General features: G+C 44.2%; 1 protein-coding gene across 5 annotated transcripts in view; it reads left to right on the top strand.

The window, feature by feature from the left end:
* SLX4 (SLX4 structure-specific endonuclease subunit) overlaps positions 1 to 24,377 on the top strand; it is a 30,115-nt gene extending 5,738 nt beyond the window's left edge. For 2 of the 5 annotated variants that reach the window (XM_019620686.2, XM_003210766.4), the window contains exons 4-16: positions 265 to 528; positions 1,301 to 1,475; positions 3,142 to 3,357; positions 4,520 to 4,734; positions 5,848 to 6,161; positions 7,612 to 7,894; positions 9,231 to 9,319; positions 12,366 to 12,512; positions 13,984 to 14,153; positions 14,940 to 17,362; positions 18,780 to 18,882; positions 19,086 to 19,568; positions 20,187 to 20,523. In XM_019620686.2, coding sequence (XP_019476231.1) covers positions 265 to 528; positions 1,301 to 1,475; positions 3,142 to 3,357; positions 4,520 to 4,734; positions 5,848 to 6,161; positions 7,612 to 7,894; positions 9,231 to 9,319; positions 12,366 to 12,512; positions 13,984 to 14,153; positions 14,940 to 17,362; positions 18,780 to 18,882; positions 19,086 to 19,568; positions 20,187 to 20,523 — 5,219 coding nt within the window. Of the gene's footprint in view, positions 1 to 264; positions 529 to 1,300; positions 1,476 to 3,141; positions 3,358 to 4,519; positions 4,735 to 5,847; positions 6,162 to 7,611; positions 7,895 to 9,230; positions 9,320 to 12,365; positions 12,513 to 13,983; positions 14,154 to 14,939; positions 17,363 to 18,779; positions 18,883 to 19,085; positions 19,569 to 20,186 lie in introns of all 5 variants that reach the window. The other 3 variants (XM_010719369.3, XM_010719368.3, XM_031555817.1) reach the window with 3 other exon arrangements.
* Positions 24,378 to 25,819: the final 1,442 nt, after the last annotated feature.

Below are 25,819 nucleotides of genomic sequence, written 5' to 3'. Positions count from 1 at the left end.
TCCTTAATATTCCTCTCTGAAGGGGATGGAGAGTTATTTAAACTGCATTGCAGCAGGAAAGCTTGATACTGTTACTGTGGTTATCAATCACAGAGTCACCTAATAGCCGAACACATTGTACAGTTCCCTGTCTAAGAATAAGTGTTGCAAAGCTGAGCCTGGCTTAGGCTGCTGCTGGGGAAGGCTTCCCATCAGCTCTCTGGGCAGCTCAGTGATGTGTTTAAGACTGACTGGCAAAACTCTGCTATTTTTTTCCCCTTCTAGTAAATGCTCGGAGTGGTTGTTCCCAGACAACGTTGTCTTTCCTTCCTGCTACACAGCCAGGGACCTGTTCTTCACCCACCTCAAAGATACCACCTCTCACAGGCTCAAAGATGCGGGTGGCAGAGCTGGTAGTGGAGAGAATGCAGCAGTTCAAGAGAGTGGCACCTGATCAGCTAAAACACAGCACAGATTGTAGCTTGCCAAAGTCCTTAACCAGCGGAGATTTTGCTGGTGAAAGCCAAGAGCAGAACTCAGCAGAGAATGGTAAGTTTGTCCTCCTTGCTTTTGTACGTGCAGAAGGAGTGCTGCAGGTTGGTTAGAATGGTTGCCTGAGAAGGGGCCCAAATTCCTGAGCTTTGTTCCCAGCTAGCCCAGTGGCTCATTGCACATGCAGCACTCCAGATCACTTAGAAAACTTGCTTTCTCAATCGTTAAAGGACTATCCATTCCTTTCTCCCAGCTCCTTCCTGAGCCTGAATTAATCTCATGTTAGATTCTGGAGGGATAGTTGATTTCTTGGAAACAGGTTGAAGTTCTGACAGGATCAGTCCACTGTGTCATCCTGCCCTTGAGAGGTGAATGTGACTCACAGAATGACCCCATCATTGGTAGCCCACCAAGAACTGTACAAAGGCAGTATGTTCTATGCAGGTGAACTGAATTCACACAAATTTTGCTCTGCTTTCACTATTTATTTACTTACTTTATGTCAAGGCCCTTTTTCTGCATCAACACGAAACCTGTGTGGTTATGTGTAAGATCCCACATCTTAGCAACTTTAGCCGAAGCTTACCTGCCTTGGCAGGTGTGCTATGAATGCCACCTGCTCTTCCCAGAGTAGTGTAGTTCTGTGTTATTTAAAGAGTGCATTTTGTACACTACCTTGTGAGAAAAAAGATGTGAAGATACAAGAGGAAGATTGTAGAACTGACTTCTGTGTGTCTAGTTTAGTAACGACAAGTGTAACAACTCCCTGCCTTTCATACAGGATTCTTCATTCTCTGTCTTAGCTTATCGTGATTCCTTTCTTTGCCAGATCTCCATGATCTTCAATCCATGCAGCATGACAGTGCTCTGGCTTTGGCCCTTCAGCAGGAAACACAGAAGGATTCTCTGGAAAGCCTGGAGGATGCAGGCTTGTTCTTCTGTCAGATCTGCCAGAAGGATCTCTCAGCTATGAACTCAACGCGACGAGAGCAGCATGTTAACAGGTGAAGGACCAGCAGGATGAGTCCTTTCTGCATCTTCTCCCTGTTCAGTCAGCTTAGCCATTAGAGAACATGGTAATCTGTGAGGTGACACTGACCTTTATGGCTTGAATTAGCAAGTTGCTTTGATCTCAAAGCAGAGGCTGATTGTCCTGCCCTGCAGGACTTCTGCAGAAATGTGTTAAGGCAAATGCTGCTTTTATCAGTAGTGCCTTGGAGGGGCTGTGATTGTAAAGAGGCTAGCAGAATTAATGAGGAGCTGTTATTGCAGGCCTGCCAATTTCAGTCGACAAAGTGATATTTTGCTCTATTTTGCTAAAAATGGTTTTCATAAGGTCATTTAACATGTCAGTGCATACCTGAGTTGTTTGCTGAGGGAAAAGTATTCAGAAGGAGGGAAAGTTGCATTACAGCATTTGGCAGTGAGAGCAGAGAGGAGAAGAAAAGGCCTTATCAGAATGGTGAGCAACTAAGCTGAAATCAGTGCCCTTAATTGAGCAGTTTCCTTACTTGTAAATATCAAGTACTGTTAGTGCATTATGTGCAGATGGCTTCTTGTAGATCAGCAGCCTGTTGAGGATGTATCAGAAACAGCACATTTGAACCATTGCATTTTCTTAATGTCAGTACTTTAAGAGGCTGAAGAGTGATTTGATCTGCCCAGTTCTACAGCTTGTTATCGAGCAGCTCACATTCACTTGCACTGTCTACAGCTGCATTTTTGAAGGTGCTGCTGCTGTTTCTGTCTTCAGATACTTGTTGGGAGTACAGACACTCTAAAACAGTGACAGAATCAGGAATAATTTTGGGAGTTGTCTTCTTTCTGAGCTGTTAAATGTGATCATACAATGAGATTACAAGGTTATTGGCTGCGGATTTTTTGATAGCAGTCTTCATCATAAGATGTAAAGCTGCAGATGGATAGATGTGTTGGCAAACTGGTAATCACCAGTCCTAGTGCATCAAAAGAGTGGTCTCTTATACAACTCCTTGTCTGCAGGTTCTGTACTTTATTTCCTAATCAGGGAGTAATTTTTATAACATGCTTTGTAACAAAAACAGGTACTGCATATCTCTTTGGAGAGGAAGGAAAAAGAGCCTGTAACAATTTTTACATTATCTTGGCATACCAGAAATTATTAGCAGTTAATTATCCAGTACTCTAGAGTGCAGCATTCATTTCAACCACTCTGCTTTTCTGTGGCAAAAAAAGCTGCCATTGTCAAGAGAGGTTGAAGATGGCTTGCTTTCTCAGCACTCTACCAGGTCATGCCTTTAGAACTGATCAGTGACAAGAAATAGCCACATTTTGGATGAGGAGGACTTACTGCTTCTCTGGTAGGGTGATTCCACTTTTAATAGTGGTTGATAAGTTATCTGGAATGTTAGAATGTTTGCAGAAGGAGGGATTAGATGATGGACACACAGTCAGGTTTAGAAGAAGTTTATTACTTGCACTTGCTCCTGAGCAGCATATTGTTAATATGCTTTTGAGGCTGTAATGTTCAGCTCTCTGTTACATGTCATAGCCATCACAGCAGCAGGCACATCATTTTGCTAGGGGATGTTTCCTTGGCTGTTAAAGATGTGAGATGATTGTACTTCTTTTTCTTCAATAGAGCTTAAATAGTAGTGTGGATAGTTCTAAAGCTTTGCTGTTGTCTCACAGGTGTCTGGATGAGATGGAAGAAGCACAGATGTCATCCTCCAGCAAACCAGCAGTCCCTGAATGTCCCATCTGTGGGAAGCAATTCCAAACCCCCCAAAGCCGAGTCAGTCACTTGAAACGCTGTGCTGTTGAGATGGATGTTCCTCCTAAGATGCTTCTTCAGGCAGTGCAGATGCAGGTGTCCATGCTTGGTGAGGCACCTCTTCAGTTTCCCAGGTAAGTGGTGATAATAGCATCATAGAATGGCCTGGGTTGAAAACGACCACAATGATCATCTCGTTTCAACCCCCTGCTATGTGCAGTGTCACCAACCAGCAGCCCAGGCTGCCCAGAGCCACATCCAACCTGGCCTTGAATGCCTGCAGGGATGGGGCATCCACAGCCTCCTTGGGCAACCTGTTCCAGTGCATTACCAGCCTGTGAGTGAAAAACTTCCTCCTAATATCTAACCTAAACCTCCCCTGTCTTAGTTCAAAAGCAGTGAGATGCAAAGTGTTCCTTTGTCTTGAGAGACATTGACCTTGCAGTCTTTGGAAAGAAGTGTAGAAGCAAGGCAGGCTCTTGTGGGCCCAAGTCCAAAGAAGGTCGGGCAGAACCATGACCCAGTACCACAAGAGGAGAATGTGGCAGTTAGCTGGAGAAGTCACGCTATGCTTCAGAAATGGTCAGGTGGTGGATGACTTGAAAGGTCAGCAGACAGGAGCAAAACTGTTTTATCAGAAATATTTGTGCTCCGTGAGGCAGTCATACAATAAAGCTGAGTGCTGTGTTTGAGCTTATTAAGCAGAACACACAGTATTAGTGTACACAATCTGTCTTCAGCATCTGTCTTGCCAACGCCTCAGCTATTCAGCTGGTGGCTGTACTGGATGTATGCACTTCACACCTCGAGCCAGGGAGGAAGCTGACGTGGTGTTTTGAAATGTGCTCAGTGTAGAGCAACGTCTGCTGTCTTGGTTTTGAGCTGAATCTTCGCAGTACATGAAGTGGTGCTGCACAGCAGACTGGGAGAGCTTTTTTTTCTCTTCTTTTTGTGAGTTAGTTTTCATCCTGCTTCAACTTTGTTTAATTTTTGCCTTTTCATACATATTTTTAAAGTGTTCAGGACAGAGATCACAGATGTTTAAAAAACACACAAAACTTAAGTCACTGTTGTGGTCTCGTGTTTACCTTTTCAAAGTAAGGTTTTCTCCAAGTTCCATAGGTAATAAGGAACCTAATCTCTGCTGGGAAAGAAGGCACTCCCAATAGTTTCTCATTATCCCAGATTTGGGAATCTCTCTGATGAAGTAGAGCAGCTCCTCTGAAGTGCTTAGCATTTCTTGTCTCTGATTCAGTCGTGCTAAATTGAGCTTCCTGCTGCATTCTTCCATTTCAGCAATCAACCAAGCAGGTCAAAGCGAAAAGTCTCCTCCAAAGAGGACTCAAAGAACAAGCAGAAGAGGGCAAAAATGGAGACTAAGGATGAAGATTTGCTGGTTGCTATGGCGATGTCACGCTCTCTGTTGGAGCAAGAAAAGCAGGAACAAGCAAAATCAGTTACAAATGTGAAACCAGTGACTGCTTTGCCAATCAGATGGAAGCCAGGATCAGGTATGTATTAAAGTGAATTAATGTCAAAGACATTGGAGGAATGATGTAACTCAGCCTGCTTTTCACTTAAACTTTCCTGTTGGATACAGGAGGGATGACAGCCCTGTTTATATTTTATTTAATCTGTCAGAGCTTCAGCAATGTGTAGAATCCACACGCAACCAAGAAAGACTGCGTCATGTCTGTTGGTTTTAGAGAAATCTCTTACGAATCTCGTGCTTCTCTTTTTTTTCACTGATTGTTTTGAATCTGTAAAATATTCATAAGATGAGCTATTGTATTTTTGTAAGCTGTGGAAGTAAAAAGAAATAACGCAAAAATAACGTTGTTGTTTCTCCTGCAGTAGATTTTTTTCTTATTCATCCTACTGCAGCCTTGATTGATGCAGTTTCTCTCTCTGCTTTCTTCCTAGAGCAGACATTATGTATCTTACATGCTGTTGAGCCTGTGCTTTGCCCTTTCAGTGTACAGCAAGGGTTTAGAAAGGAAGACAGCTGGTCAGTGGAGAGTCCTGAGTGCTGTATCGAGGGAGCACTTCACTCTTAGAGACCTCAGATCTCCTCCTGCCAATACGTATACTGCCAGTTAGACTGGGGGTTGGGCATTAGTAAGAGACGGGTAGTAAAACATAGGATTGCCAAACAGTAGCTGTGCTGTGGTTGTGTGGGCTGTGATTTGATACTGTCAGTGATCATGACACACTCATATGCACAAAAAGAGTCCTTCATAGATTTGTTTGGTTGTTTTCTTTCCCTCTCTTTTTAGTGCAGCTCTGTACTAACCTGTATATGTAGGCACCCTTCTGTGGGTCTGGGAGGTGCACTGCAGGAACATCAACAGTTTCCATAATGGTCAGATTTTGTAGAGATGTGGTATCTTTAAGCATACAGCAGAGCTGTGCAAGCATGAGTCCATCTTTCCTGGAGTTCATTTCTCCAATAAGGGGTGATGTGAGGCTTCAGACTCCTTGCAGAAATCCTAAGGGCTGTGTTCAGCTTGCAGCTACATTTTGGTTGTCACTCACTACACACTTGAAGGAACTAGCATGTTGAGCTCCTCTGCCCTATGTGTTCAGCTGTTTGTTTATTTGGGTTCTTTCTTTTCTTCTTAAAGAAAAAAGACGACGTAGAAGAGGCCCAACTACCCCTCCACCATTACTGCTGCAGGATCCAGAGAAGGTGCGCAGAAGGATAGAAGAGAGGGTAGCTATGCTGCTTGCACAAGAGGTGGAATTCCCTCCCACTCCTCAGCTTCCCACCAGCAGGATTTTGGAGGTTGAATCTGGGAAAGCAGCCTGGCTCTTGCCATTGCCCAAAAACAAGGACTGCTTTTTGTGGAATTTCAGTGCTCTGACAGGACCCTGTGACCCTGAATCATTCTATGCTGCTGGGTTAACCCCTCCAATTGAACCTTGGAAGCCTGTGCAGGTAGGAACTCCTTTGTCCTTACTGTGGTATGTGTGTGTCCTAGGTCCCTCACCCTGCAACTTTTTTCTGTTGCATCACTTGATATTTAAATGTGACCCCCTGCCTTTGCATACTCAGTTCTCCTTTACTGTTGTCCCCTGGTTGTACAGTTAGATTTTGTGATTTTGAACTTTCATTCCTTACTTTTGGAGAGAAACCAAGGCTTGTATTTCCCTGCTTTTTGACCCAAACTGCTGTAGCTCATGGAGCATTTGGACACCTCTCTGAGACACAGGATTTGGATTTGGGTGATCCTGTGTGGAGCCAGGGATTGGACTCTGTGATCCTTGTGGGTCCCCTCCAACTTGGAATATGATTCTGTGTTGTGCTCAGGCAGCAAAGAATTAGGTGAAAAGTTTAAACTGAAGACTGATATTTTTGCCTTTCACAGAGAAGGCAAGAGTGCCCAGAATTGTAGAGTGAAGCATTTGTACTTCTGGCTTTCCCTGTGCATCCCACTGACTCTTGGCACATGAGCTTTGATTTTATTTTCAGTTCCACTGTTTCATTCTGTTTTTCATCTAGATCTCCTGCCTCTTTCAATGCTCTATTTTTATAAAACATGCCTTCAGAAGGGACAAAAGTCTTTTAATCTCTCATCTTACTACAAACTTGCTCACCAAGAAGAAATATATTACTCCTCTTCCTTCCCTTGTGCCTTACTTGAAGGATTGTTCGGTGCTTCTCTTCCAAAGCTACTGTGTGTATATAGGTACTTCTTAAAATAACTTCACCCTTGTCAAATTGCAGTGTTTTTCACTGGTTTATTGCTGCTTAGGGCTGTAATAGAGGGACTCCATTCTTCGTGGATTTTTGACAAAAAACGCCAGAGAAGTTTAAAAAGGAGAGAGACCTTTAAAATCAGGGCCATGTTTGCCCATCTCATTCCTTCCATTCTCAGAAATTGGCTAAGCCATTTCTACTTAGAAATGAACAAAACTGTTTTCAGTGGGAAGCAGAAATCAAACCTGGAAAATATCAGCTCAACGGTGAAAGTTTGGCATGGTTACTTGTGACTGCAAAAATATCTTAGATCTCAGAACAGAAGCACCTGGGCAGCTTCAGCTACAGCTTTTGCCAAACACTTCAGCAATAATGAAATATTTAGATGCTGAATTGGGAACATTTCCACAATCCTTTCCTTTCTTCTTCATTGCCAGTTGCCTGCACAGACGTGCACCTTGTGAAACCACTTTTTCTGCATTTTCTGTTGTAATTCCCTTTTTCCTTTTTCCTCTTTCCTCTAGAATGCCCTTCATAAAATTACGGAGTTTTTGCCCTGGAAGCCTGAGGGATGCTCTGTAATTCTTTACTAGATGTTCTGAAAGTATGAACTAGAGACTGTATTCTGAGCTCTAAAAATGTACACTACACCTAACTTATTGGTGTCTTTTTCCCCTCTTTTGATCAGAATCATAAACCAGAGGATGCTCTGCCATCAGCAGGATCTGATCAGCCAAAAGTATCCCAGCAAATTCAGCCTGACTTTGGTTCTCATGAGTCTACTTGTAGAGAGGTTAGAGACCAAACTTGTGATGAATTCAAGTCATGCCCTGAAGAAGATGGGCAGATTTTATCTCACAGCCAGAAGGATATTCAGAACCTGCAGGATCTAGTTGAATTGGCCAGGGAAGGACTTACCCTTACTCAGTGGAACCTTGATATTGGCCATACTCATGCAGCAGAGCAGGCAGGTAAGTTCTGGCAGTTTCTTGAGCCCCGTCCCTAATTCCTTCAGCTACACAGATGCAGACTTTGGTTGTACCATGTCAGGAGAGCCATGAGAGCATCCACAGACGGTTGATGATCCAGGAGATGATATTGTGGGTAAACATTTTTCTGCAGTAAGCTTTAGTTACAATCAACAGACATTTCTAAAATGATTCATTCATAAGTCCAGTCATTGAGAACTCCCAGACAGCAAATACTAAATTTTATTTTAAAATTCCTTCAGGGTTATCAAAGGCTTTTCTGCCAGGACGGAGCCCGGACATATCCAGTGACAGGGCCAGTGTGTTCATTCTGACTATTTGGACACTTTCTGTTATGCCTGCTGTCTTTTTGGCTCTTGAAACAGGAGATGCAAGAATGGTGATTGGTACATTGGTACACAAACCTGAAGTTTATCTGTACCTACACAGGTGAAAAAACACAACGTCTGCTCTAACCTCCCCAGTCATAGTTGCACACAGTGCACAGCTGCACATTTTAATGTCACCCTTAAAATGGCCTGGGCTTTTAGCAGAATGTACTGTGTGTCTCCTGGTCACTTGTGAGACAGAACATGGTTGATGAGATCACCTGTCTGTCTGTGTTTTCTCTTGGGTGTCATATTCCTCATTTCTCCAGCTAAGCTGCAGCAAATAATTGCTGGTCCTGTAAAACTTCTGCTGGCTTGTCAATGAAGATACAGGTTCCTGGGTGAGGGAAATCATTTCTGCACATAAATCTAAATTGTGTATACAGTAATGCAACTGAACCCATTTCTGAAGACATCAATTCCTTCTGTTGCTCCTCATCCTGGTCTGTGCACTGTACAGACTCACGTGGATCAGGCTGAGCAAAACTCCTTTTATTTCACTGGCTGCCTCTGAGCTCTGGAGCCCACAAGCATTTTGTCTGGGTTGAAATACAGATCCAAGGTGCGTTCTCCCTGTCTGCTGGGCTGTGTCCCATCCCACTCTGTGCCCTAGTTTTTTTTCCCCCTGGAGGAAAACTGAGATGTGAAGTGGAGAAGCATGCTGTGCTCAGCAATTCCTCCATTTGGGTGAAAACCTCACACACAGATCTGTAGCAGATTGGTGCTGCTTGTGGCTGAATGGTACTCACATACCCACAGCCTGTCACAGCCCAGAGCCATGCCCCTCTGAAGAAGGCCTGAGGGACAAGCTGGGCTGCCAGCTCCATCAGGCTCACTGTAGCAGTTGTCCTGGGGAGCTGCTGTGGCAAAGATTCTCCTAGGAGTTCTTACATCACTCTGTCTCATTAGGAAGGGGTACATAATCTGTGATCCACTTTTTCTTCTTTGAGGAAAAGAACTGACTTCCAGTGATACTCCATGTACTGGTTTTGTCCCTTCACTTGAAGAGAAGAGATTCCTGACACGCAGCTGTAAGAAAGTAAGGAAAAACCTTTTCCCCACCCTTATTTTGTGTTTACTTACTGCTGTAAAAAGGAAACTATAGAATTTGTGCAATTTGTAGAAATATGGAATATTTCCTGTTCCTTTCTATAGAAACAGAGGTACTTAAGGTTCAGTCTCTCAGGGATGATCATGGCACAGGTGAGATCAATGCACATGGTATTTCTTTGATACCTATAGGCAGCCCTGTGAATTTTTCTTGTCCCTCTTAACGAGAAAGATGATTTTAAATGACAGGTAATACAAAGCTAATCTCTGCATTGTTTATGTAAAGAGAATCAGGTTAAACCATTACGTTATAGCACGAAAAGAATTTGGAACCAGGGCTGTAGCTGCACTGCTATTGGTGGTGCTCTGCTTTAATTCCCAAGCTTTATCAGAGCATGTTAGTTGGAGCCTGGGAGAGATAGGGTTGCCTGGTGCTTCATGCAGGCTCACTACCAGTGACTCTGTGGGGTTCTGAATGGAGCTGTTCCTTTTCTGTCACCTTCCTCTCCACATCACGCTTACCAGTGGAAGAGAGAATCATTGCAAGGGCTGACTTAGGCTGAATTATTAGACATAGAAGCCTGATAGGTGAGATAACGTGCAGTCCATGGATGGTGCTTCTTAGATGCTCACATCAGCAGCAGAAGAAAATCCTCAGTTGTGAGAACATACATCAGAGGAACTAGGTTAACAACCAGTGTGCTCTCTGTGGTGCCTTTGATGAAAGCCACAGACCAGAAAGTCACAATTTTTTATGAAGACAGTAGTGTTCTGTAGATCACATTTAGCCTGGATGTCCCGCTCCTTTCTCCTGTAGGTGTATAGTCAGTTTTCTTCAATTAAAGTTTGTATTAAAGAGAATCCCTAACTCATCTCCAGGGTCATCTCATGAAACTTACCATCTTTGGTTTGCTAATAACTAATTGTGCCATGAAAGGTAATAGAAATTGGTGCCAGGTGAATTTTGGTGCCTTGAAAAGACAATTTTGTGTTGTGCATGTAGGTAGAATTAAGAAATTTCTAAAAGAAGACAAATCTTTGAGGTGAGAATCAAATACATTTGAGCATCCCAGTTACTTGTTATAGAAAGTCTAGATGTTCTTTGAAGGTATAAAAAAATCCACACTAAGTAAAACATGCTGTGTGTGCATTAAAACAAGTGCCTTTAGCAATACAAGGACAGTTCTGGTCCTGTGGCTGAAACTCAGTTACCAGCACTAATGTGATGATTGAGTGTTCAGATCGAGTTTCATTCCATGATTCCCAAGCAAATGAAGAGTTCAGTTGACAGTGAGAGAGATTTGTGCTTCATATGAACACAACAGTGGTAACCATGTAGAGCTAATAGATCCACTGCATTAGTAACACATCTCCCTGCCCCATGCTTAAAAGCCCTGTGACATCTATAGAATCCAGTCTGGTTGGCTTCAGTAGGAGAGAGTGTTTTGGTGACTTCTCTTACAAGAGCATGTACCTGCTGGAGCTGTTTTTACACCAACCTGTTTACTTTGCACAGAGAATGGTGCAAAGTTTTTAGTCTTATTTAATTTCCCCATTCTTGATTTCTAATTTTAACATCAGTAGGAATGCTGTCCTGGGCTGGCTGCCTGGAGCACAGCATCAGGATCTGTGTTTACTGGCTTCTTGAGGGGCTGTCTTGCAGGTATCTACCTGCCAAGAATAAGAAAGCAAGAAACACGAGATTAATTTGCAGACTGAGCTTCCTATCTTCCTCTTGGAGATCAGTCCACACCACTCCTATAACACACACAGCCTTCTGTAGCCCACCTACGAAGTCTTGGGAGAAGTGTTCTGCTGTGTGCTGCTGTTTCACTGCTAATTATTACTGGCTGCCTACAAACACGTGCTGGAGCAAGTAGAAAGGTTGGATTTCCACAGCCCAGTGTGGAAACCTGCTAATAAAACAAAGAGCTGTGTTGTTCCAGGTGGAACTGCATCTCACGCAGATATTCTCTAGAGTAAGACTTGCATTTCTTCAACTCTGCAGTAGCCTTAAAAAGCACAAGGTCAGTGACTAGTGTGTTGTGTATGAACTGCTTCTCACTTGCTCATTCTCTTAACTGTGAGCTGAGATTATTTCCTGCTTCTCTGAAGCAATGGGCACCTCCAGAGGCACAACATTTGCCTTGAGGGATCTGAGTCTTTAGAGAATTGCCTGAGGTGAGTTTGTACTGGGAGCAGCTCCAGAGCAGAAACCATATATATCAACCATTTATATTGTTTCTGCCTTTGGCAGCATGCCCCGGGTCTCATGTTGCCATTGCCATTTGCAGTCACAGGTAGCTGAAGCAACAAGCCCTCCTCAAACTTCCAGCAAGGTGTTCTAGAACTGTAATAGAAACTAGGAGTTTTTGATGTTATTGTTTGGGGGGCTTTTTTAAGTGGAATTTTCAAGAGGAGTTTTGTAACAAGCATGTAAATTCCTTTGAGCTAGATAACTGCGTAAGTTTTATTGCATGTGAGCCCCTTGCTGCAGAGCTGCTCTTCTTAGCTGTCACTGCCAGCCAGTGAATGAGAGGAGAAAGGTTCATTGCCCCATTGCTGACTCATCCTCTTTCTTCTTACTCTAATTACAATCAACTGAGCTCGAGTCCATCAAAGTGAAAACTACAGTTTCCTAAAATGTGGTGGAAGGCAGCAGATCAAGAGGCCAACAGGAGGCAGTGGCTAAACCACATCAGGAAATGGTTTGGCAAAAATCTGATGGTGATAGTGTGCTGTAATGCAAGGCAGAGCAAGTAGAATACAGCACAACTGCCATTTCTTCACAATTGCCAGACTGTGAAGAAGTAGAAAGGAGGAGGAGGAAAACAAATCCAGAAATGTCTTACAGACTTGTCTGCTTATTTTACCTAAGTTGATAATGCTGCTGGTTATCTGCAGAAGGCAATGACAGCACGTCCAAAATGGGGCCCGCAGTACAGCAATACTGACAGGCTGGGTAATTCTCATTTGTCAGGGAGGTGTGTGACAGCTGTGATACGACTTGCTTTTGTGTTCATTCTGTGTTCTAGTCCTCCCTGAGGTCACTGGCTGAAGATTTCAGTGCAATGGTCAACAACCCCCACTTAAGTGATGTCCAGTTCCAGGTGGACTCTGGGGAAATCCTTTATGCCCACATGTTTGTGTTGTATGCACGGTGTCCGCAGGCCATTCAGACTGTAAGTACTGCTGATACACTTTCCTATTCTGCTTCAGCAAAGCCCACACCTACAGTCAGTGCTGCAGGTCCTAATGGCAGGTGCCTGTGGACATGCAGGCAGATTCACCCAGAAGACAGAATCCTGACAAAGTAATGGAAAACATAGTATGTTATCTGGAGAAATTATAAAGAGGCAAGGATCCTTACTTACATTCTGCCCACGAGCAAGGCAGAAAACTTCCTAGGTGCTCTGTGCTTTTGGGTGCTACATTAGTACCAGTGCATCTTCTCCATCTTAGTATATCCTGCCTTTCACCCAGACTGGGAAGGTTGATTATGGGTTGAAGAAATTCTGGGCAGTACTTGAAAATAACCTGCACAGGGGTTCTGTCATTTTCACAGTTGCTTTGGAAGCAGCTGCACTAGACTGTGCTTTTTGCAGGGATAGTGCATAGTTCCTGTGTCCTTAGAAACATTTTGGGTTGATTAGTTCCCCACTTTTCAGTCTTAATGTGAAATTTATCAAGTGATCTTCACAGCTACTATCAAATGTGCCTGTGTCCACAAATCAAAAGATTAAAAAAAAGCCAAAACAACAGTGCATTAGCCAGACTTTCTTATTTCTCTGCAACTCTATTTGGCTTCACTGTTCCCACCAACTGTTTTCATGGGCAGGAATCATTTGCATGAGTACCGTGGTGAGACTGACCCACACTCTGTATATTTTGTTCCTGCAGAGGGTTGATTTCCGGCAGGTCCACGTCTGCAGTGTTTCACATTTATTTTCTGTGTAGATGCTCTTATTTGTTGAAGCTTTCTGGTAACAGTGAGAAAGTAATTAATCAGAGTTGACTTTGGAGCTCATAATGCCCCCAGACTTGGAGGAGAGTTTCAGGTAGCACATTACGTGATTGGACTGCAAAGGAAGTGAAACCTTACTAAACTGGAGAAATGTTCTCAGCAAAACCTGAAATCAAATTGGACCCACACAGATAGTGATCCAGTTCAGTGACACAGTATTTATTTGGTGTCTCTTTTCCTGGGAGACACTGGGAGAACTAGAGATTTGTCCATTTATCAAGAGTTGGTAAATTCAAAACTGTTAATACTGCTTAATAAAAAACACAGAGGAAGCTTTCCTGTAAGGGAAGTGTAGATAACTCTGGAAGTTGTGCTCTGGGCAGTAACTGGATTCTGAGGCAGAATGGAGAACTCAAGACCGTATTTTGCACATTTAGCTAAAACAACGAGTAGTCAAACTTTATCCAATCTAACAACTCTAGAGTCAGGAAGGAAAGAATTTGTTTCGTATGAAGCTCTTCATAATTGGTCATTTCAGGATCGGGTCCTGGTCCTAGGCCAAGCCTTTGGTGAATGAAAGGAATGAGCTGACACAAATATGAATATTAGCACTGATACTCCTCTACTAGCAACTTTTTTTGTTTTCCTCTTACCCCAGGAGGGTTTCTCTTGTTTTTCTCCTAACTCAGGTTCACAGTGAAGGGTTCTTAGTGGAGGAGGATGGGAACGCACAGATACACCGTGTGCTGCTGAGTGATGTGACAGGAGAGGCAGTCTGTGCATTCCTGCGGTACCTTTATGCTGCTGATGCTGACATCCCTGCTGAGGTGGTGCCCCAGGTGGGGGCTCTGGCTGCCAGGTTTGTATCATGAGTTTGTTTGGATCTCTTCTTGCTTTCAGCCCACAGCCAGATCCTACACAGACCTCACAACCTGGGCTCTTCTGTTGTAGATTTAGTGGCTTAAAATCCCATAGTCCTCTATAGCATTATTGTCCTCATATTTTCCACAAGTCTCTCTTCAGGTTGAGTCTTTGTGAGATTTCCCTTTTCAGTATATGTCTGTCACACCTTTGCCAAGAGTTTTGTCTCAGACTCTGTATTGACAGCTGATGTTGTCAGTGATGATAAGCATGCCTAGCATGTGTGATTCTTAAAACATTATACTCTGTACATATGTAAACTGAACACTTCAGAGTGTGTTAAGTGCATAGAACATTAAGTATTTTGTCAGCTATACTCTCAGTTATGAACTTAGACGTGCACTGAGTAACGAGTCTGGAATAGGAACAGCTGAGACACTGATGGCTGAGTCTTGCCTGTGTGTGTGCACAGGGGTGCCTTGTCTACCATGCCATGGGGATTTCACCAGTGCAATTGTCAAAGGGGTTTTAGTCATACTTTTAAAAGGTTTTTTTGTGTTGGTTTTTTTTGTTGTTTGTTTGTTTTTTAAAGCAAGAGTGAACCTGATGCCTTCATGTGAGTGACACCTGGAAAAAGGAATTCTGGGTGTCACGAGCACACTGGAGCTTATATATGTTAGGAAACCAGCATCCTCATGCAGACTCTTCACAAGACTCGCAGGAGTGACCAGGCAGAGAAATACTGAAAGGGGGAAGTATTAACATTGCTATTATATCCTTGCAGGTTTGGCGTGAGGGAGCTGATGGCAAACTGTGAAAATAATACTGGAGAGAGTCAGGTGTCTTCTGGAGTGGATTCAGAATGTGATCTGATCTCTGTGACAGATGACAAAGATTGTGAGGACAGAGCAGAGAACTTCCAAGACCTCTTGAAGTCTATGTGGGTGGGTGAAGATGAGGAAGAAGTAGCTGTCCTCAACCAGGAATGCCAGAAGGAAGATGACAATGCAGTGGGTGAGCAGGAGCTGGAAGAAATCTATGAGTTTGCTGCAACTCAGAGAAGGATGATTCAAGGTAAAACAACACCGAGTGAAGGAACTGACTGCAGCATGTGCAGTGAGACTGAGGCAGCCCAAGATATGAACCAGCAAACTGAGGAGGAAGAGGTAAAGAGATCTGTATCTTCTTCAGTAAGCAGTAACTTCAAGGATTTAAGGGAAAACAATGATGTGGAAATATCTAGATGTGACTTATCTGCAGAAAAAGAGAGAATGCAGAATATAAATAGATACAGAAGCGTGAATGCTACACACATCACTTCTGTGCCTCACCACAGAGAACCTCAAAAGAGGGATGTAGCATCCCATGGTGCCACCACTGATGAAGAAGAGACTATAAGGAGATGTGAAGGTGGAAAGGACTCCAGGTCATCTCAGGTTTCACACGACGTAAAAGGGGAAGATCGCTGTGAAAAAGAGTTTCTTAGCTTTGCCACTGATACTAAAATAAATGACAGTTATGAACACTTATTTTCTGCAACTCAGGGAGATTACTGTGAGCCTTCCCCAACAAAAGAAGTTAGTAAAGTATCAGAAGAGGCTCTTGCTGAAAAACACGTTGATGTCAATGATTTTCATCTGCACAGCGAAATACAGAAAGACTTTTCTCCATGTAAAAATGGTTCTTACAGGAGTCCTCCTTCCAAATCTTTTGTGCCTCTTTTTCCTGTTGTTGGATCTTCACCTCTGTCTCCAAAATCAGACAGAAAGCTTACGAGAGAACATATGTCAACACCAAAACAAAAAAAAAAATCATTCCCACCTGATGAAATTCTTTTTCAGAAGGCCAGTGAGCTGGAGACTGCATCTCCACCAGAGCTTCCCAACAGTGATTTAAACAAGCATGTCCCAGTGTTCTCAGCACCAGTTGTCAGAACTCAGGATCCTGCAGCTCAGGGGAGCAAGAAGGGTGATGTTATTGTTTTATCTTCTGACGATGAAATGGAGTTAGAAGACAAGAAGTCACCAGAGTCAGGCCCTGTTCTGAAGAAAGTGGAAAGCCCTCAGCAACTGAAATGTACAAATATAGGACGTGGTCCTGAAATACCAAAACCTGAGCATAACACATCACTCACTGAAACAGAGCAGAGATCACTGCAGATCTCACACGTCGTTACAGATAAGGTGCACGTAAGTGATGATGTAAAGATGTCCACTGAGTTGCCTCCCAGTAGCCACGCAGATACTTGTACAGAGGGTGAGCAGAGCCCAGAGAAGATGCTCAGTCACGAAGTGTCTTCAGGTACAGACAGCTCCTGGCTAGTGCCTGACACACCAGTTCAGACCAAAAGCAGAAGTTCCTCGACACGGACACACGTCACAAGTATTAACTCTTCCAGGAGTCCAGAATCTAAAGTCAGCACAAAAAGCCTAACAGCTGATAGAAGTAACCATGAAATGGATGGAAAAGTAACAGAAGTTCATCAAGCAGCGTTGTCAGACAGACATTTGCCTGTGGAGAACTGTGTCAGTGAAAGAAATCCTTCCAGCAGCCCAGAAGCAGGATCAGTTTTTGAGAAATCTGTACCACTTTCTTCAGTGGATCCAGTTCTCGCCCTTGCTCACACCAACTCAAAAAGCAAATGTGCTAATACCTCATTTTTGTCCAAACCTGAGCCTCCTTGCCTTGGGAAGTCAATGGAAGATAAATCAAACGTCAGCGTGGTTGAGATACAGGACAGTGAGGGGGAGAAGGAAATAAGTATAGTGTCTTTGAGCAGTAGTGTCTTGCTTGCTGATGAGCCTGCAATTCCTGCTGATGACTGCTGGCACGTTAAGTATCTGTCACCAATCAGAGCTAACAGCCAGGACTCCAGACAGAATGGCCATGCAAACACCAGCGCTGCCAGCAGCCCCCAAGCTGACTTTGTGCATGACCAGTGGGAGAGTCCAGACCAAGCGTGGGAAATTAAGGGCAGTACTCCTCTTCAAGGAACTCCTGTTGGCAGAAGAACAACTTTGCTCCGTCTTGAAAAGAGCCCCATTGAGGCATGTACATCACGGGGCAGCAGACCCCTGAGCAGTTACCTGAACTCCAAACTTTGGGATCAGTGGGATGGAGAAGAGGAGGAAGATGAATTTCCAGAGGTGCTTCCTCTGTCACAGAGGGTATCAGCAGCAGCAGGTGCAGATCTTATAAAGACTCCTGGTGAGAGCTTGCACTGATACTGCAGTAGGTTAAATTGTTTTCATTTAAAGTCATTTCACCTCTTGTTCACTTGATATGCTGGTAGAGATTTTGGCTGCCTGATAGTAGTTGTCAGGGCGAGGCACAGAGAAGGTGCAGTCATCTTCTATAGTTGGGGAACACGTATCTAAATGTTACTGTGTCCAGGTTCTGAAGCACACCTGCTTGTGTTTCATTCTTACTGGTTCTTTGATAATGTCAGTACTCACTGCAGAACCTACGGGTACCTGGAGGAAAAAAGAAAGGAAATAAACCAACCAACCATAACCAAATCAAAACAAACAGTCTTCAGTTTGCATGCTGATGGATGTGTATTCACTGTAGTATTAGGTTTCTGTGCAGTCTTCTGCTTTTCATGTATTCAAGAAGTGATGCTTATGCTTACATCAGGACATCTGGTAAGCAGCAAGATGCAGCTCTCTAGCACAGGTGCAGTGGGTTTCCTTGTATTGAAGGTAGCTGGGCTGAGCACTGATCCCTGCCCGTGGATTTGCTTCATGCATGCTTTCCTGCAAAACTCTACTGATGCATGACTGTCTTGACTTCCACTGCCTTCTATTTGCAGTTTTTGGGGCCTTGTAATAGATCTCTGAGTGATAGCAGATACCTGAGTGCATGGCACAGCAAGAAGTCAGTATGGCACACATAAGACTGAGAGCCACAGTCTTTCCATCTTTGCACCCACTTTGCCCTGGGACCCACAGGAGTTCAGCCTTCTTGAAAGCCTGACGGTGCACAGAATGCTAATATAACCTTTCTGGTCTCCAGAACTTAAAAGTATTAGTATTTTACATATGTTAATCTTGCATGGCTCCTTCCATCTAAGACCAGTAAATGATCTCATAGTGTCTAATTAAAATATTGAGCTGTACTAAGTGAGTAGTTTAACCAGTGCTGAGAGCATGACCTGTAAAACTGACTGCTCTTCACAATGTCAGCAATTCTACTGATTCATCAAATCAGTATCTAACTCAGGACCCCAGAAGCTTGACTTGCTCAGTTTCTTCTTCATCAGATTTCCCATGAAATTTACTTCATGGGAAAAGAACTGCTTCGTGGAATTCAGTAAACACTTTTTTCACTGCCTTGCGAGAGCTGCCTGTTCTAACAAAGCCCTGAATGGCCTTTGTAGTCAGACCTGACTTCACATCTTGATGTGAACCATTTTCCATTTTAAATTCAACAAAAAGCAAGTGTCCCAGTCTAGAAAGCAAAAGAAGTGTCAGCTGTTCCATCCAGTATGAAGGTGAGTAGTAAGTAAAAGAGTTTGTACTGCTGCTTAAGTATTATATAAAATTAGAATTTCTGCCACTAAGAATGAAAAACAACAGCTATTGTAAGTGCTAAGTGTGATCGTAGTGATTTCATTCTGCTGCAGAACCTGCCTGTCAAGAGAACAACAGTTCTCCCAGGACTCCAGTGACACCAATGCCATCTTACTCCATGATGGAGACACCACAGCTGAAGGAGGAGTTGAAAAGGTTAGTGTTACCTCCATGAGTACATCTCTTGGAGCATAAACTTGTGAGCAAGTAGTGTGAAAGAGGGCAACTGGGATGAAAGAGAAACCTTGGTGAAGCTCTTCCAGCTCACCACTGGAGTTCCTGGCATGAGCACATTCCTGAGCTATGGCAGTGGAAGGTACAGCTTTATCTTAGCCTAAGCTCTTACTTTTTTCTTTCAGATTTGGAGTTCGTGCTCTCCCAAAACGCCAGATGGTATTGAAACTGAAAGAGATATTCCAGTATACTCACCGGGACGGGGACTCTGACTTTGAGGATGAAGTCCCATCCTCCCAGCCTCCCCAGAAGAAGTCCCCTGCCAAACGCTGTAGGCAGTCAAAGGCAGCTCAGACTAGAGGTGGAAAGAGTCCCAAAGCCTCGAAGGCTGTGAGCAAAAGGAAGCAGGTTGCAACAGGTTCTTCAGTGCTCCCTGTAGGGAGGAGTGAGGATGACCTTGTCGGACCCTCTAAAAAAGGCTGTGCAGCACCCAAGCAGAGAAATGAAATGATACATCATCCAAAAGGAGACAAAGAGCAGAAAAGGTCAGCTGCATCTCCAGAAGGATGGTCTCTGGGAGCTGATGGTGAGGAACCAATGCTCTCTGCGTCTCAGAAGTCTACAGCTTCTTCAGGGGATGGAAGTGACATCTCTTTCAGTTCACAGAGGTAAGGGAGTAAAATACTGAACAAAATAGTCAAAGATGCAAAACAGAGATGAGCTAGGAGCATGGCTAAGAGATGAGCGTCTGCGTAGCCTACAGGAGCCCTGCTGCTGCCTTGGGTTTGTTATCTGAAGGTCAACACCATCGTTTAAAACAAATGAACTTTGGGCTGTTTGATCTAAATCCCAGTGAGCTATTCCCAGAGCACAAAAGCTTGTTGCTGAGGCCACATGTAGGCAAGGCCCACATCTGGCATGCCCAGTCACTGCTTGTCACAACAACAAGCATTGGCTGAGAGCTGCATTTGGCATAGGGAAAGGAGAGCACAGCAGTACTTAGCAGAGAAGGTCGTGGTACAGCAGCAGTAGGTGCTGTGGATCAGAAGCAAGGAATGCCAGCCAGTTCCAGGCCCCAGTGAGCAGGACTGGAGCTGTCATGGCTGGAATGGGAAAGTTTGTAGAACATGGGCCTTGTTCTTCACTCAGCATGTGTACTGGTATCAATCTATGATCCTACAGATGGTAGTCACAAGGGCTGGCCACCAGCTACTTAGGGAGCTCTCGTTCTGTCTTTCATGGCTTGTTCTTTCTTTGATTTCGGGTCTACTTGGCCTTCTTTTTAGTTCTTTTGTGAAGGAATTGGAGGCCTGTGCATTTGCATCTGAAGAGGAGGAAGAAGAACTTCCAGCATCCCAGGCAGCAGCTCGGGAAGAAGAAAAACTGGAGGCAGTGAGGTGCTACATCCGCTCAAACCCAGCCCTGTATGACAGGATTCTCTTCTATGAGCCTATTGAGCTGGCTGACCTGCACGCAGAATTGAAACTGAATGGCATTAAGATTTCCAAGGCAAAGCTGCTGGACTTCTTAGATGCTCAGTGCATCACCTTTACCACAGCTGGAGCCCGGAAAGAGAAGGAACAGAAGAGAAAGGGGGGCAGAAAAAAGAGGAAACGATACTGAATGGATCCCACTCCTCTATCCTGAAAATTTCCTTCATGGAGGCCTTCCTCCTAAGGTGGAAACCCTATTCCAGGCTGGTGCTGGCGGAGGTGGTGTGATCGGTGGGTGCACTGCTCCTCCTTGTGGCCTGCTGTCCAGATGACAGCTGGAAAATGGATCTGAACTGAGCTCCTGCTCTCAGCAGAGCTTTCCTCTGAGCTGCACAAACTCCTCTTTCAGGAGCCTTTTTTATGTTCCCTGATTTTCATCCTGTGCATTCTCTTGTCTTTCCATTTTAGTAGGTTTTAGATCCCCAGCTTCTCTTCTTGTTGGTGCTTCTGAGATGTACCACTTCTTCCGGTGGTACTTGCCACAGTCTTTGCCATGGCCTTGGCCTGAACCCTTCATGTTCCAATATTGAGTGGAATAACCCATGTGTGTTTCATAAGTAGCTGCAGAACAGTGCAGGTGTTTTTCTGGTCTATTTGTGGTGGCTACATCACCAGATGTCAGGTAGGAGCCATTAAGATTTGATCGTTCAGTTGTGTATATTCACTTGCATGCTGAGATTGGTGCTAAAGACATTACCAGCTCCTTTTTCTGAGTACTGTTTTACTGTGTCATTCTAGCTTGACTATGTTCCCAACAGTGACATTTTTAAAAAGACTGTTATGGTGACCAATGCATCTCTCAAGCAATTCTCATATCCTGATCTAAACCCTCTTTGTGGATCTGTCTTGTCATTTCCAAACTGGACCGATAATGTGGTTGGAAACTGTCTGGGACTCTTGGGGAAGTCTTGGACATTAAATAGTCATCTTATTTATTAACTTTTACAACACCTTTGGATTTTTCTCTGTTCTGGCAGTTCTGAGTCTGCAAGTCTGCAAGTTCTGAGTCTCAGCAAAACAGACACAATAATTAAAAAGAAAAAGCTTGATTTCTGAATGTATTTATGTATTTGGAACATACTTTTTTATTTTATTATTTGATATAGCACTGCCTTGGTTTTGTTTGATTTATATACAATAAACAATTTGGAAGGAAATAATGCTAAGCTATAAGTAATGTCTTCTGAGGGACTTTTAGGAATGGTTCTAAGCAGAAACATAGGGTCTGGTTGAGAGCAGGAGGAGCTCTGCGCTCTGTGCCTTTGCTGATCAAAACCTGAGCCAAAAAAACTGGAGGAGGAGCATTTGTGACAGGTGCCCTGCAGCACAGAGAGGTGGACTGGGAGAGATCACCCTGCACTGGCTGATGAATGGTGGATTGGTGACCTGGAGGGAGACAAGCTGCACGGGATGTCTCTCCTTGCCCAAAGGTAAGGGAGACTGCAGGGAGGGCAGGAGAAAGTGTGGGGGTCTTCCAAGAGGGACTGTAGGGATGGGTCTGGCCTTGGGGGGAGGGCTGCAGGGGAGGGGGAAATGGGTAACTACAGAGGGCCTGTGACCTTCCTTCTCTATCAGGTGTTGCTGTGGCATGTGTGATGGCATAGGGACTTTCAAGCAACACTTTCTGCCATCTCTTGTGAATTTTCAGGAATTTGGGGTAGTTTTCTTCCCTGGTAGTCACATCACTTTTGCTCCCCCATCTTCTTGTGCAAGAGCTGCTGTGTGATGACTTTATTAGATAAAAAGACCGAGGCTTGCCTTTTAGAGGCAATCTAGGAAATGTTCCCTTCAATGTACCATGTGTTTCTCCCAAGCAGGTACTTCATATTCAGAAAAAACTTCAGTGATACTTGTTGGTCTTAATATAGGAAAATAAATGTGATTCCTTCACAGCTTTTTTTGCTGTTCTTAAGTAGGACTTACATTTATGATCAAAGATTCTGCAGCCAATTTTTTGTTGTGTCTTGACATTCAGTTGATGCAGTGTCACATTTCCATACACATAAATTACAGCTGTTCAAATATAAGAAAGAGCACTGTGTCGTAAATCATTGAGCATGCTATGAAAAAAAAAAAACAGAATTTTGGTCCCTGGCAGTGTCTCCAACCTCCTGTCTTTGGCATCTGTAAACTTTGCAGTTTTGTCTAATGTGAAAAGATAATTTTCAGTATCTTGTCTGTGCTGTCAGGGTTTGGAGATAACCATTTTGCAGAAGCTTGCCACAATGCTTTCTTGTTTCTGAAGCTGATGAAATGTCTCTTCAAGTTCTAGAATTTTTCTCAGATGACAGATAAAGGATTTGAAGTCTTTTGCAGCCTTCAAGATTACGAGGACGTATCTGACACGCACTGCAAATTTTCTGAAAGCCATTCATTATTCATTTGCCTGCTCTGTTAATCTGTAAGCAAAGTATCCATCCCCCAGCTAACACTGGTGTTACCATCTGCCAGTGATAATGTGTTGCCAGTTTGATTTGTAAGTATTCCTGTGTGTCTTACATACCCAGTGCAGGCTTATACTCTGTCTTAGAAAATCCATTGTCATCATTTTTTTGTTTCCAGCTGCATATTAGCAGCTATGAAAAATATTCTGTTTGTGTTAATGCTTTCAAGGGCACAGAAAAAAAATACCTTTTCAACTTGGGTTTTAATTTATTTGATTTTATTTATGTTAAAAGACAAGCAGATATTACTGGCATTGCTCAAACCTGTCTGCATGAGTGCTGAATGAGCTTTGGAAAACACTGCTTTTAAATTCCCTGTGGCATCCAAATGGTGTGTATGAGGGATTTCTGGATATTCTTTTGCAGCTACCATGTTGTTTTCTGTATTGTCACATTTCCTGCTGGAAAGAAAAAAAAAGTCTGAAAAGGTTTTCTTCTGAAAAGCTGTGCTGCAGATGTTTATGTAATAATCTTGTATATGAGCACTGTTTCCTTAGAGACGCAGTCCTGTCCACTTACTCCTAAGTCACCTTGTCTCTTAATGGTATTATTCTGCAGTTGTCATCCATCACCATGGCCAAGAGGCTAACTTAAATAAAAAGCATAAGAATAATATAAAGCAGAGAGGGGGACTGCCGTGTCTTCCCTTCGTACTGAGCCAACAGACTTCAAATATTATGTTCACAGTGCTAATGTTTAGATTTCGCAGGGATGATTCTGAGAGCAATCCTTTCTGCAGCTCCTTAAGGGGACTAGAGCCATTCTGGAAATACATTTCGAATGCACTTGTTTGCGTTTTGGTGATAGTTTAAATTATTCCTGCACAACATCTTGTTCAAAAGCATTGCTGTTTAATGAAGCAGCAGTGTCTGGGAGAGACCATGCAGCCTTCAGCAAAGCTGTCTCTGTGATTCAGCTGCTCTCTCTTTAGGACAGTGTTTCAGAGGTACCTGCAGTATTCCTTTGCCTGAGTGCCTTGCATCCTGCTGCTGAGCTGCTCTAGTGCCCAAGCGGTCATCTTGTAAAGCTTGAACACATTCATCTCAGAATGGAACATTAACACGGTCCTTGCTTGAGCTCAGTACAAGCCCACCTCTCCCTTTCTTATTGTACTATGCAACGCTGAAGGCCACGTCTCCACTCTGGGCACCCAGGGCTCCTTGCAGCCTCACACAGTGCACCCAGTAGGTCCTTATCTGTCAGCAGGACATTGAGCCCACGTACAGATTTCCCAGATTCTGTTTTGATCCCCTTTGGATAATGTCCTCTTGGAAGGAATTGGCTGTTATCATGCCTTGAAGTTTGTCTTGTTCATTGAACTTCTGCACTGAAGTGTCTGTAATGCCACCTAGGGTGGGTGTTTGCTGTTCACCTAACAGAAACCTTCCTAGAAATGTTCTTTTGTGCTATTTGACTTTTCATTTTGGAAGATCTTCAGTAATTTGCACAGTCGATAGCGTGAGTTTGTGTTAAAAGATTTCTTAACTACAGAACAGTTCAGAGTTGTCACTCAGATTTGGGCAGATGAAAAATAACCCCAATCCTCTGCTGCAATGTCTTTGCCATGCAGCCAGCACTGTTTGCTATGAATATTTTTCTCCCTGTGCTAACACAAACACCCAGATCCCTTCATTTTTTTCTTCTTACTAGATCTCTAGGAAGATGATCTGCCTTTTATTTTAGGCAAGAAGAGCCCTAAGCATTAAATGCCATTGTGAAACACAGCAGACGTGACAGAAACCTCTGTTCCTGCTGCACCAGCACAGGTGATGCATCTGTATTTTCCTAGTAGCTGACAGAATGAAGGGCATCTCTCTGTCACACTGGGGACCTCCAAAGCCAGCTGCCTGCTGGACCCAGGGTGAGGCATTAACAGAGTGTGGATACTTTGTATGTTCCCAACTGCTGTATCCAGGAGCCTTGCATCTTCTTGGACTTGCCCTCTTCTCACCTGTAAGACCAGTCAGCACAAACTGCAGAGAGGTGGCAGAGGGACATGAAAAGCACACCTCAAACAGCTTTTGCTGCAGCTAACGTCTCCCTCTGGGTGTGATTTCTCCCTGTGTGCACACTGCTGTGCTGACACCGGAGCCAGGAGGAGGTGAAATATAAATCCAAAGGGGCTGACTGAGCGCTGGGGCAAGCTTTGAAACAGAGGCCATCTGTGAGACTGGGGATATTGTGCTGGGAGCTTGATTTACACACCTTCTGCTATTGAAAGAGATTGTCCTTGGCTGGAGAAATACAGAACAGCTTTGTTCTAGGGGATGTATGGGCTGGCATCCTGGGAGAGCCTGGCTGGGCTCTGACACTTCTAATACTGATAGGTGAGGAAAGCTGGGAACCAGATGCGTCTCAGCTGCACCAAAGTGACTGCTATCGGATGGGTGAAGAATTGCCCTCACGTACAGCAAGTGTTGTGGCAGAATAGCGTTAGCTACCCGTGTGGGGAAGCTCCTCAATCCCCAGAGCCCAGCCCAAGTGCCGTGCTGTAATGTGTGCTTCCCTTTCCTAGCCGGCACTCAGCTCTACCACCCTGGGTGCTGGCAGTGACTAAAGCCAAGCTGCTGTCGTGTGACGTCGGGCAGGGGTTGCCTTTGCACACGCACGGCTGTGCTCAGTGTTACGGCGGTAACTTTGGAGCAAACTGCTACTAACTCACGTCTCCTCTCCCGTGCAGGATCCCTATTACCAAGCCAGGTATCTCCTGCTTGGTTTCTTTGCTGCTTCCGTGGCTTGTTGTTAGCTGAGCCAAAGTGGAGCCACGCACACGGAGTGCCGCACTTCAAGGCACCGATCTCGGTCAGGCTGTGAGGAGCAGAGCTCCGCTGTCTGTGACAGGAGCCCGGCTGCTGGGCTTCCTGTGCGTTCGGGGAGCGTCTGCACGGGGACTGTGGGCGCTGGGCCGTGTGGGCAGGGAGAAAAGCTGTGGCTTCAGACGGCGGTTCTCTCTCACGTCAGCTTCGCGGGCAGGAGCAGCCC

This window comes from Meleagris gallopavo, chromosome 16 (assembly GCF_000146605.3).
Source record: "Meleagris gallopavo isolate NT-WF06-2002-E0010 breed Aviagen turkey brand Nicholas breeding stock chromosome 16, Turkey_5.1, whole genome shotgun sequence".
NCBI lineage: Eukaryota > Metazoa > Chordata > Aves > Galliformes > Phasianidae > Meleagris > Meleagris gallopavo.
The sequence above is the reverse complement of the archived record's forward strand: the minus strand, read 5'-3'. Positions and strand labels throughout refer to the sequence as shown.